At 36.9% G+C, this 12,500-nt stretch overlaps 1 protein-coding gene across 1 annotated transcript in view; it reads right to left on the bottom strand.

Moving 5' to 3' along the window:
* Nucleotides 1–3,042: 3,042 nt before the first annotated feature.
* Nucleotides 3,043–12,500, bottom strand: part of LOC119580347 (hemocyanin D chain-like) — a 13,500-nt gene continuing 4,042 nt past the window's right edge. Inside the window, exons 6-18 of the mRNA XM_037928445.1 lie at nt 12,440–12,500; nt 11,787–11,893; nt 11,207–11,326; nt 10,392–10,597; nt 9,778–9,925; nt 8,620–8,721; nt 7,547–7,726; nt 7,135–7,263; nt 6,188–6,409; nt 5,616–5,757; nt 5,294–5,365; nt 3,701–3,819; nt 3,043–3,468 (exon numbers count right to left, since the gene is read on the bottom strand). The exon at nt 12,440–12,500 is cut by the window's right edge and continues 105 nt beyond it. Of these exons, the coding sequence (XP_037784373.1) occupies nt 3,166–3,468; nt 3,701–3,819; nt 5,294–5,365; nt 5,616–5,757; nt 6,188–6,409; nt 7,135–7,263; nt 7,547–7,726; nt 8,620–8,721; nt 9,778–9,925; nt 10,392–10,597; nt 11,207–11,326; nt 11,787–11,893; nt 12,440–12,500 (1,911 nt within the window). The 3' untranslated portion in view covers nt 3,043–3,165. The remainder of the gene's footprint in view (nt 3,469–3,700; nt 3,820–5,293; nt 5,366–5,615; nt 5,758–6,187; nt 6,410–7,134; nt 7,264–7,546; nt 7,727–8,619; nt 8,722–9,777; nt 9,926–10,391; nt 10,598–11,206; nt 11,327–11,786; nt 11,894–12,439) is intronic.

The following is a 12,500-nucleotide window of genomic DNA, read 5'->3' as shown; positions in this document are numbered from 1 at the left end:
GTTCTCTCCACTTATTGTAAATGTTAAGTCATTTTTGCCATTATTGCCACAATACTTTATCTTAATGATCCCTACTCCCTTAACTCCTTTCCCTTCTAACAACCTTTACCTTATACTATACTCCATTAGCTCCCCTATCTTCCCTTTTCACTACTATACTACCCTCTAGTACTATTCAATCTGTAGCTTTACCCTGATCATGAACTCATTCTATCTTCCCTTTTCACTACTATACTACCCTCTAGTACTATTCAATTTGTAGCTTTACCCTGATCATGAACTCATTCCCAACCCTTTTTGCTATTATACTTTACCTTAGTGCCAGATGACCTTTGATGTCATATTGCACTTCCTTACCTGGGGGCTTTGCCCCCAAGCCTCATGGTATTACAATATTTTGAAGACACTGCTAATGACCTTAGATGTTGACATGGCAGAAAATTTTCTATGAATAAATAAAATAAATAGGGTATGAGTAAAGTATTAGTAGTTACTCTACAAGCCGTAATCAGAAGAGAATATTCTGGATTGAGCTAGGTTCCTCCATGGGCAGCATGGAAAAAAAAAAAAAAAAGTAAACTTTCAGATCTTTCCTCTGGGCCATGGCTTTCCCAATACATTAATTCTGATCCTAAGATATCTTCATTTAATTAATATACTGTCTCATGACAAAAAAATTAAATGTGTCTCATTTTTTGTATTGATATTTTTAAAGGTGGGGAGCATAAGGTCCAGCAGTAAGTATTGCAAATCAGTTTGGAAAAAAAAATCTAAGATACATATACAGTCCATTTAATGTTTTTTATTTTTTTATTACTAATATGAAGGAACATGGCTATTATTTGTTCATTTAATGATTTTAAGAAATGACGTGGCTATTGTGCCTAATTAAAGAGCAAGTTGTATAATATGGACTTTAATGTTTCTTTGAGAAGAGGTCTATTTTGAGGGAAAGCATATATTTTTTTTTGTTCTTTGAAATGTGGAAATGCTGTTGGTGGTGGTATATTATTCTTAAATTTGTAATTAACATCATAGTTCCCAAATGCACTGTAGAATCGTATTACCATGCCAGTGGTTATTTTACTGGTAAAGATGCTGAAACAACAATGACATAGAATGAAAATCCTGTCATTTTCTTATTTGTAACTCAGCATGAGGTTGTATCCACGTAAATATCACAATATGAAATGATGCCAACAAGCAGGGAGGTGAAATCTAGTGATGCAATTCACATCACCCCTCCCTTATGCACCTGGCAAGGCTGATTTGATCTGTGATTATCTCAACCAAAACTGAAAAATAAAGATCTGTTGTGAGCGTTTTCCCTATAATTCTCTGTCTAAAACATATAGTTTCATCTGATTAACATTAATTCCAGGTGGTGCATTTGCACATTCTAGCAGTTTGCAAGCATCTGATAGGCATATATACTGTTATTTGAAGAAGTGTATGTGAAGTTTGGACTAAATGTGGATGTATGTAAATGTTTTCTCACTCACACTCTGACGTGAGGCATTTCCAGTGGATTATTCAAATAGTATTACTGGATCAGCATGTCTATGTTATTTTATCTATCACATTCATAGTCTAAACATAGCACAGTCAAGGGCAAGATAAAATTTAGCAAAGATTTTACTTGGTGAAGTAACATTGTACAGGTGTCATTTTTCTCTTCATAAGTGTCCTAACAGTATTGGTGGAATATGGACAACCTTTTCCACTGCATGAAAGCAACATAATTCAGACCATTCTTGAATTATGAAAAAGATGAATATAGACAATAAGATTACGGCTTGTATAGTAACTACTCATACCCTATTTATTTTATTTATTCATAGAAAATTTACATACTAGCAAAAATCTTGCTGAATATCTTACAAGATGCATGATACTGCATGAATTAAAGCAGCTGTTATAAAACTATGAGTGACATAATCAAAGAAGACAACTTTTAAATGCCTAAAGGGTGTTTTTCTAATAAGTATTGGAGAAATCTAAAAATCAGATAAGGTAGACAAACTTTAATGGGTAAAACAAATAATTGTGCTAGCCATCAAATAGGATTGCTGAGCAGAATCAACTGAAGTGATAGAGCCACTATAAGTAAAAGGAGTAGTGATATACTGAGTAGGGATATCTAGCCCCATAGTATGATGATAGGTAATTAACATTACCTATCATCTACCTTTAGGTAGATGATGAAGACCCAGATACCTTGTGCTTTGACTTAGAATTACCTAAACATGGATATTATGTTTATAATAGATTAATGAAGCTCAACAGGGATTTTTTAAATATATTGTTACTGTGATGGGTAAAGTAAATAATGTCTTCTAATCCTATCTATTTACTTGGTAACATTTTATGATTTTTAGCCTAACCAAAACCCCAGTGCATGCAGATCATACTGGAATAATTTAAATATTTGGGTGCCTTGATTTACATCATGTTGTGATATGTGGAATTACTGCAATTTTAGACTATAAAATGGAAAACATTTATAAATATTTAGAGAATTAGTGGGGCCATACTTAAAATGAAAAGGCATATGAAAATTATTTGAGGACTCAATTTTTTAAAGATTTTTTTTTTTGCACTTTTTATATATTCTATCTTTGTCATGTGGTAGTCTATATTTTTCAAGGTGGAGACAGAGGGACCAACCTTTGCCTTGGACCTCAGCCCCTGCCACAGCTAATTTTGCAGGGTCTTTTCTTCTCCCACTTTCCTTTTCCTTCTCTTCTTCATCCCCTTCTGTCCACTCATCCAAATCGTTAACTCACATTTAATCTTTTCACCACAATACTTGACCATAATGCTATGTAACCTTTGATGCCTGGTACATTTGTTGGTTTTGACAGTTGGTCATTCTGGAAATCCACAAACACTGGCTTACTGAACCCAAAAAACTTTACCTGGGGCTATATTTTGTATACGCTGCTAATGACCTTAGATATTGACGGCATAAAATTTTCAATAAACAAATAAATATACCTTTTTAACTTTTTTAAGCAATGGGTGTGGAGTGAAAAATCTAAGTTGATGCACATCATGTATTCAAATCTTTTAAAGTTTAACATGGATAGGCTGAATGAGAACTTGTACAAATTTTAAGCAGAAATATCTAGAGCAGAATTGCCAAATATGGAAAGACAGACAGACTCAGCACCTGAAGCGAAGGCATTCAACCGTGTCATCTTCCATCTTGAGATTTGCAGCTTCTAAATGCTTGATGACGAAATCATGTAGTCTCATGTTCGGATATTCATTCACAAAGGCTTCGATCGTCTCGTGGGGACTCTTCCTGTCCAGAGGGTATCCCATGGGCCACCGATCGGGGTACTTGGCACTAGGGAGTCCGCAGAAACTGGAAGGGGACGTCCTGGAGAAGAGGGGAGGTGAACACAGGCCGATCGACAGGTAATCGTTCGTTAGATCTGTGCAGCTGTACGTTTGGCTAAGTGGCTGTAAACCAAACAGAAATAAAGAAAATATAATAATAGAACTGATAATAATGCTAATGATCACAGCCAAAATTACAATAGTAATAGTAATGAAATCAGCTGTTAGATTACTTTTTCAACTATTCTGCGTGTGTGATTGGTTGATTGGATACATGTGCGGGTGCACGTCTTTACACCTTTTTGAAAAATGCTACAAACATCTTTATTATTCTTGATAAAGAATGTTAACTCACCGTGTCCCACGAGCTGTCAGTCACCATCACGAAAAGAAGGAAATTCATGCCATCTGGCTTACCCCGAGGCAGCTGGAGATTCTTTGGCCAGCCGCAGCCAGACGTTCTTCCGTATGCAGCTGTAAGAGAATGACTTTTAAAATGGCTTGTAATGCACGCGACGTCATTTCCATTCAACGGGTTAGGTGGGTATCACTTATGTATCTGCGCATCGTATGACATGCGTATCACAGTGTGGACGACCAAATGGTGCACCATTGCATCTCGGAATGTGATCTGTGTCCACCGATTAGAAGAAAAACTTTCAAGATCAGCTTCCAATTTTTTTTTGAAGGTAGAGAAATATTGAACTGTCTTATGAAATATAATCATTTTAATAATTACTACTGAAGCTCTTCAATTCAGAGTATTATTGACTTTACCACAAGCAAATGAAAACGATTTTTTGTAAGCTACACTCATTAATTTTAAGAAATGAATTTAATAAACTTTCTCCAACATGTGCTTTGTCACCACCTCATATATTTTACCTGTGTTCCTCATTTATTTAGGGGCTTGGGACTGTACGCATAATACGCGTAATGTGAGTTGTATCATTCACGTCTCCCTTCCACTGTACAGGCAACGGAGTCAACAACTACGTAACTAGCTAACCATGTACGGTAGAGAATTTCCTGCTTCCATGAGTAACTGCGGTGCGTATTAATAGCAGTTATATTTATCATAAAGACAGCATAAGAAAAATCTATAAATTCTCATAACTACATTTGTAGTCAAACAGGTGTCTCTACGTCCCATTCTCGTCCGACTTTAGCGTTAACAGACCACACACCTACCCCCCCCCCCCTCTCGCGCTCGCTTTCTCAAAAAAGCTACATTTCTTGTAATACGAAGCCACGGAAAGGCTCGACTGGCCACTCATTCTTTTCGGCGTCATATCAGAGGAATTTCGCTACGAACTCGCACATGAGATTCGATCACAACCTCGTGTCTTCTTTGATTTTTTACGAAATCATGATACGAGATAGCGGAGAGACACCGTTATGATTTGTCGTACCAATGAATTATGACTAACGACGATACGATATCGTATGGCAATGCTTGTCCACTCCCCATTATCACTGCGTTGTTTCGGACCTAGTGACTGCTGCAAGGAGTCGGTTTATTCAATTAGTGGCGGTGTCGTGCATTTTTATTCACAAAGGAAAAAGGAAGGATTTTAAAACTACATAAACGGGTTTCGGTGCATAATAGTTCAAGTATGTGGGCTTACTTCACGTTTCGAACTAACGAGTGGAATATACAGAAACCGCTGAGAGGAACCAGTTGAATTTAACTCCTCGAAAATTGAGCACAGCGGGGCAGTGTGACCTTCTCCGGTTAACTTTCACTCAGTAAGTGTCATACTAGCCCTTTGATGACACGCCGTCAAACCGACAAATGGCCGTTGTGTATTTGTATCACTGTATTGCATTTTGACACCCACACTGACACACAACGAGAACACGAAACAAAGGATACGCAACAAGTAACTACCATCACGGAATCTCGTCTTTTGGAAATATACATACAACCGCATCATGAAATACACACCTTCAGAGTCAAAGCCAAAGATGCTGCTCTCACTGGAGTCTCTAGTAATGTAACTGGATGAGCCTGGCAGAACTTAAATGGAGAATATTAGAATTGGAATAAATTGTTCAATCAATATTTTTGTATGCGTTTACAAGTCCAAACAATCTATCATCTTAATCTAAAATTCACGCACTAAACTACTAAAATAATCTAGATAAAACAATAATATATAGTAATAGTAGATAAATTATAAATACAAATAAGTAATAATGAAAATAACACATTATTGAAAAATATATAAATTCAGTAACAGCAATAACATTACCCAACTCCTACTCACTCGGATCTGCTTCGAACACATCCATCTCCGTCCAGTAATGAAGCAGTGCGGAGTAGTTCATCCTCTGGCCGACGTTGTCAAATTTCGGTGCCAGAAAAATTCGCACTTTAGGACGTATGACTTCACTGTTACGGTTGAAGACCTGTGTTGTGATAGTTTAGAAAGGATTCCAGAAGACCGCAGCATATGGAGGGAGGGATATAAAGAATTTAAGACTTTTACAGTGTATATTCATACCTAGAGCGATGCAGGTTTGAACTGCAAAAAATGCTTATTTATATAATATTGGGATTTCTTGCGAGCGAGCGAGCGAGAGAGATTGATTGATTATTTAAAATTGCCTGCCGCGTCAACAGCTAAGATCATTAGCGGCAATATATATATATATATATATATATATATATATATATATATATATATATATATATATATATAAGAGAGAGAGAGAGAGAGAGAGAGAGAGAGGAGAGAGAGGGAGAGGAGAGAGAGAGAGAGAGAGAGAGAGAGAGAGAGAAGAGAGAGAGAGAGAGAGAGAGAGAGAAAGAGATTAATGATGATGAGGCGAAACTAACTTTGATGGTGTAGTAGAAGTGGGTATGCTGAAGATAATCTGACTGGAAGTGAACCTTAAAGTGATCTTCTGGATTTAGCTTGAAGTCGATTCCATTCGTGGCTTCGAAACTTTTGACTCTGAAGTAAGTGTGAAGCTGGTCTCCTCGTCGTGGAGTATAATAGGCTCTCGCTGTTGATTTGTCAGTGACTGTAACGGACATCACTTCTACATTCGTGTGAAGCTGTCGAGGAAAGCGGCATCTGTTAGCATCAGCAAGTGAACATCATGTTGTATAAGAGTATGGTACAGATATGTTCCATGATAATAAAATTGTAAGTAATAGTAAGCTATTAAAAACGTATGTATAAAAAATGAGTTTATTGAATGATAGTGTAAATAATAGTAAGATATTATGGATATATGTATGCAAAATGAGTTTATTGAATGAGAGTTTAAATAAATCCTTCAATCCTCGCAAATAGGAGGTCTTTTTATATATCAATACCGTAATGACTAATAATCCACGAATCATTATTATGCATATATATATATATATATATATATATATATATATATATTTATATATATATATATATATATATATATATATTATTTTTTTTTTTTTAAATTAATTAATCAATTAATTTTATTTTCTAAAAGGTGTGAAGGAATTTGTATTGCAGAAAACGAGAGAAAAAAGAATCCAGAAAGGTTGGCCCTAATTTAGTTTGGAGCATGAAGAAAAACATTTCAGATCCAATCTTACTGAAGATATGATAGCTCTTTTCATAAAGTATATGCAGAAAGGTCGTATAAATAAACAAAATGCACCTGAATTCACTGAATAAGACTTTCCCGCGACTGCTTTCATGTTTGAACAGTTGCTGCCACAGAATATAATTTCTTATATGTCTTCATACCTAAAAGTTGGTTCGTTTCACCAAGAGCACTCGATTTCATACTCACCTGCTTTGGCGTGTATGGAGGCTGCGTCATCTTGTACTTGAGGAACACATCGTCTATAAATTTGTGCCAACGAAAAAAGACTGGATCCCTAATGGCTGTTTCTGTGGCTGCCAGCACACCGACGTTACTCTAAAAAAATATCCGGAAGTAGCTGGTAAGATTGAAATATATGCCTAAATATAAATGCAATCGAAGGAAGTCTTTTGTAATGGTGTGCCTATACACGCATTTTATACTCTTTTCCTGTCAGTGTCATATCTTTTACTAAAAACGGATGGAGGGAAAACCCGAATGTTCCCATAGTATTGCCTGTTTACTTGTGGGTCATGTATGCTTATAATGTTTTCATTTAGTAATCTACATATTTTTTGTTACATTATATATATTTTTTTATTTCAATCCATCATCTTACTTTGTGGCTTCGCACCGGGTCATGACACTGACTAAGCAAATCGTGGCCTAAGGTGTTGAGGTCGCCATACAAACCGGGATTCACGCTCGCGCCGGCCTCCACCGCTTCGCCGACGAGGTCTATGCCGTAATCTTCGCCAACCCTCGGATTGTCCGTGAGGCGAACATGAGGACCGTTCTCCTGTAGTAAGAAGACAGAATTTAATGTTGGGGTACCGCCTTGAAAATGAAGGGGGGGGGTCGTACTTATGGCATTCTGGAAGTAAAGTCCAGTCAGATGTTCAACTTTTATTATACAAGTACTGTTTCAACCATCAGACCGTTTCCGTTTAGAAAATATAAGATTGGAGAAATTAATGAAGCACAGACAATATAATCTGGCTGCTGCTAAGCCAGTACCAAGTAGATCTTCTGAATGAGATGTAATGGACTGACCCAAGAACAATTTTATAGATAAGAAGTATTTAGGTATTGATTTATCAAAGGCAGAGGAACATTAGCGGTTGTAATCATAAGAAGAGGAGGGAATGCGAGAATGTACTGTGGTTTTGTCAATATTACGAAGGCATAAAACAAACTATAAAAGAGATGTTGTATAGTGCTTGAGGTGAAGAAAATTATTATCATTGTTGATTATCTTGCCGCTTCGCTTCGCAGGCTAGAGTCATTAGTGGGCATAGTCAGAAAGGAATGTCAAAAAGAACAGCGAGGAAGTTACGCGGAGACACGAACGAGTTCCGGACTACAGTAGGATGACGTTAGGGGTCTACGTTGAGTCCGTATTTGTTTGTGGTGGTGAAACGTGCATTGAAAAGGCGAATGGAAACGAAGATTCTGGGGGCTGATATTGCAGATGATCTGCTGGGTATAATTCACTCAGAACAGAGGGTTGCAGAATGGCAAGAGCGTTAGAAAATGGAGATTTGTGGATAAATAAAATGAAGATAGGAGCGATGGTTGGAAAAGGAAAGATCCTGGAGATACACAGAGAAGGCTCCTAGACTAAGTGGGTAGCATAATAGTGGGAACACGAGTAGTCTACTGTAAGGTAGGGAAGAGGACCCGGGTACTCACACGAATCAAATAGCCGACACCAAAAGCGTGGAGAAGGTTGGTTCGCCAAGTATCAAGCTTTGAAACGAAGGTCGATTCACTCAGGGGTATTGCATTAACATCCTGAAAGGGGAAAATATTTAATTTCACAGAAAGATGAAACATTTCTGTCCTTCTCTTCTCCAATCCCTCTTTTCATATCCACACAATCGTACGATGAGCATTCAAGGATAAAAAAAGGCATCTAACAAGAAAATTAATGGCAACTGTTAATTTTCTGGAAAAAAGTTGGTGATTATTTCATTCCATATATTATGTTGTACTTATTCATTACAACAGCAGCAAAAAGAATTTTGCTAAACTCAGATCATCTTTTAAGTATCTATGGCTCGTAACCCTTTATTCACACTTATGACTGCCTGAGAACTCTATAAACTTTCAATAAAATCGAAATATGGTAAAAAGAAACAGGGGATGCGAAAATTATACCTGTGCATATTACCTTCCGTAAAAAGTGGCAAAATAGCGCTACAGGTTGTCTTGAATGCTACCATTTTTACTTGTGTTTTATTTTGTTCACAATAGACATTTACGAGACCAATGGTGTATATTTTCAAAAAAAAGTGTTCTTGTCATTTTATTTTGTATATTTTCCTTAATTTACTAGATTTTAATAGGCATTCTGTAATCGTTTTTCGTTCCAAATCAAAATAAATATGTTTGTTTCTCAGAAATGTGCTAGCCAATCAATATAAATCAGTCATATAATTATGTGATCATGAAATCGAATTTTGAAAAAAAAAGTTTGTTTGTTTCTCATTATGGTGCTCTAGAAAGTGATTTTCCCGTTATCTGAATTTTACTTGTGCTTCATGTGTTTGAAATAAAAAAGGCGGCAAAATTATTATCTAAACAAATGACAAAGCTCTATCTAAAAATATACAAGTTTGGCAAAAATGTTCCACTTTCATCTCTGAGTTCCAAACCGTAATAAAAAACCGAGTCGAAAAAATAGATGTTTTTTTAATCTCTGATTTGATAGTACTCTGCAGACCTTAGAAGTATATTTGGTTGCTCCGTATTTGTTAGCATGTACTCGGTACCACGCGCTGCATACGTAACACCAATTCACAATAAAGATAATGCCACTTTATCAGTAGTAATTTCCCTACAAGTCACCTTAAAGAGCGTGTGGTCTTGTCTGCTAGCCCAATCATAGCCGTTGTCGCAAGCGATTGGTGGAAAATATCCATTTTTTATGGGATTCTTCCAATCCTTGAAGGCTTCGACAGGTTCAAGGTTGACGCTCAAACGCTCCATGTTGTATCTGTGGCCACGCAACTGATGTGAATATGCATTTTTATGTCTCTTATTGCGATAAAAAATGGCGATGATGAAAGTCTGCATATACATTTATGAAAGCTATATCAGGTTAGAAAAGGAATACACGACCCGTATTAAGAAATAATGCACCACACTTTAGTCAAGTTGTAGGTTAATGAAGTAAGATCACGTTACGTTTTCGTGTCATTCATTCTACGAAATCTTATTAATAAGGGAAAGGTTTGCTAACTTGCAATCAATTAATCTGTTGATCACCAAAAAAAAAGCTATTCCATCTTTAGTCTTCTTAAGTCAAAGAAATGCCATTTGATATTAGATATTGTGGAGGAAATGGAGAGAGAGAGAGAGAGAGAGAGAGAGAGAGAGAGAGAGAGAGAGAGAGAGAGAGAGAGAGAGAGAGAGAGAGAGAGAGACTAGGGACGTAGTACTTGGAAAAAATTAGGACGGACCTTGCGACCAAGTTGTGATTCATATAATAGAAAAGCTCTCCCCGTCGGTCCCGCTTGCCTGGCTCGATGTTTCGGGGGTTTAAAAGGTGCCAGTGCCAGTAAAACCTGCCGAGGTCGATGTCCTCACGCCAGTATGCCACTCGATGCTCAGGGCTCCTTGGGTAAACGCTCGCATCGTTGGTGGGCCAATACACATGGGCCTCGTCCTGAAAATATTTATAAAATTGAAATCAAATAGATCTGATGTTACATACACACTATTAGTGAGTAAGTGTATGAACTGAAGTTCTTATGTTGAGCAGGCGAATAGGTGGATAGATGAACGTATTTGAAAAAATAGATTCAGACCATCTATTCCCACTGTGGAAGCTCTTGTGATTCTAAAATTGAAGTGCCAGTGACAAGTGTGAAATTCAAATACTGAACAAGATATAATACAATTATAAAAAATATAAAATATTTCATCTCTTTCTTAGAACGATAAAAGAAAAATAGTTACTAAGACGGAGTAAAAGCTATTTCATCGTGTATATGTGGAAGTTTATACCGGAATAAGTTCCCAAACCTCCTTTGTGACAAAAGTTTTGCCTATGGACTGGTCCGGAGCTCTTTAAAAATGTGCAGTGGAATATTAGAACCCTATGTCAGTGCGCTGACATAGGGTTCATTCCATTTCGAAGCAACTGACAAAAGAACTGCGGTCCAGCAGGTCGGTCCCTCGCAAGATGACCAGTGATTCTACCTAGGGCTTCCATTTAAAAATCAAGCAAGTTTATTTAAATGGGCATGTATGTATATAACCATGATATATTTACTTTGTCTTTACCAATCATTGCATCTTTGGCCAACTGCTTTGCCTTGTTGAGGACTACTGTTGGGACGAATCGGTCTGGCAGGACAGTCTCCAGCGGGGGTAAAGCAGCAGGGTTTAGATCCTTGTCAGGAAGGAGAAAGAATGGCATTTTATTCAAACTTGTAGAGCTATCCTTTACCTCTGTGGATAAATTTAATGGTGAAAGACATTTACATTCTGTACAGACATGAGGAGGAAGATCTACTTTAAGGCACAGGAGTATTCAATAATAAGAAAAAAATATATGTATCACAGAATGAGGTCGTTCAGTCTAAGCATGTTCTTTATTAACAGAAATAAGATGTTTAATCAATGCCTAGCACTGCTTTTACTGATGCGCACTTGTTTTCTTTGGTAGATCTCACTTCCAAATATGATCAGTTATTCTGTGCTCACCTATGCTATAGCTTTTTTTTAAAAATATTCTCTGGAATTTTCGTTCAGGAATATTGTAATTTTGTAAATGTTGATATTTTTCTTAACCAGACAGACCACACGTGCGTGCTATCTCACACATACGAAACAAACAACTTGAGACTGACTTTCCTCTCATAAAAAGCATGGGAGAGTGCGAATAAGAACATCACTTCATTGACATGGTCTCGAACAACAACGGCGATTCGGCGAAGTTCATCAAGATCCTTTGCATCTGTGGATAATGGTAAAAATACTTAATAATATTACTATTGGTACTATTATAATATTATAGGTTTTAGTGTACAAGTCACTGACTACATCAACTTCAACGTTTCTCACCTATATTACAGAATAAGGGTCACATTTCTGAGGGTTCGAGATCAAATTCGAAACATATCTACTAAGGTATTCTACAGTACGAACAGTTGATATTGATGGTGGAAATGAGGGTCATGCTTATAAGGACCTATTGTAATGGTAGTGATTATTAAATGGTAATGAATATTATTAAAGTACTAGATAAATATATATGAGTGTGTGCGTGTATTTGTGAGACACATAGAAACATACACAAAGTATGATCATATACGCATTGAATCATGCATAACGATATAGATGAACATTCGCACACACAAACAGCCACGTATATGCGGAAACACAACCACACACCCGCACCGGTACACACATGTTAATCCCTCGCGGAATGAAAAATGAATAGCAAAGCAAAAGTGTGAAAGGAAGTGAGCGGTCTTGTGAATGAAAAGCAAATATTACTCACCGAGGAACACCTTAATGAGATCCTTAGCTGCCTGGGCGTGATGCTTGCTGTAGAAGGAGAA

The sequence above is a fragment of the Penaeus monodon genome, chromosome 13 (assembly GCF_015228065.2).
Source record: "Penaeus monodon isolate SGIC_2016 chromosome 13, NSTDA_Pmon_1, whole genome shotgun sequence".
NCBI classification, from domain to species: Eukaryota; Metazoa; Arthropoda; class Malacostraca; order Decapoda; family Penaeidae; genus Penaeus; species Penaeus monodon.
The sequence above is the reverse complement of the archived record's forward strand: the minus strand, read 5'-3'. Positions and strand labels throughout refer to the sequence as shown.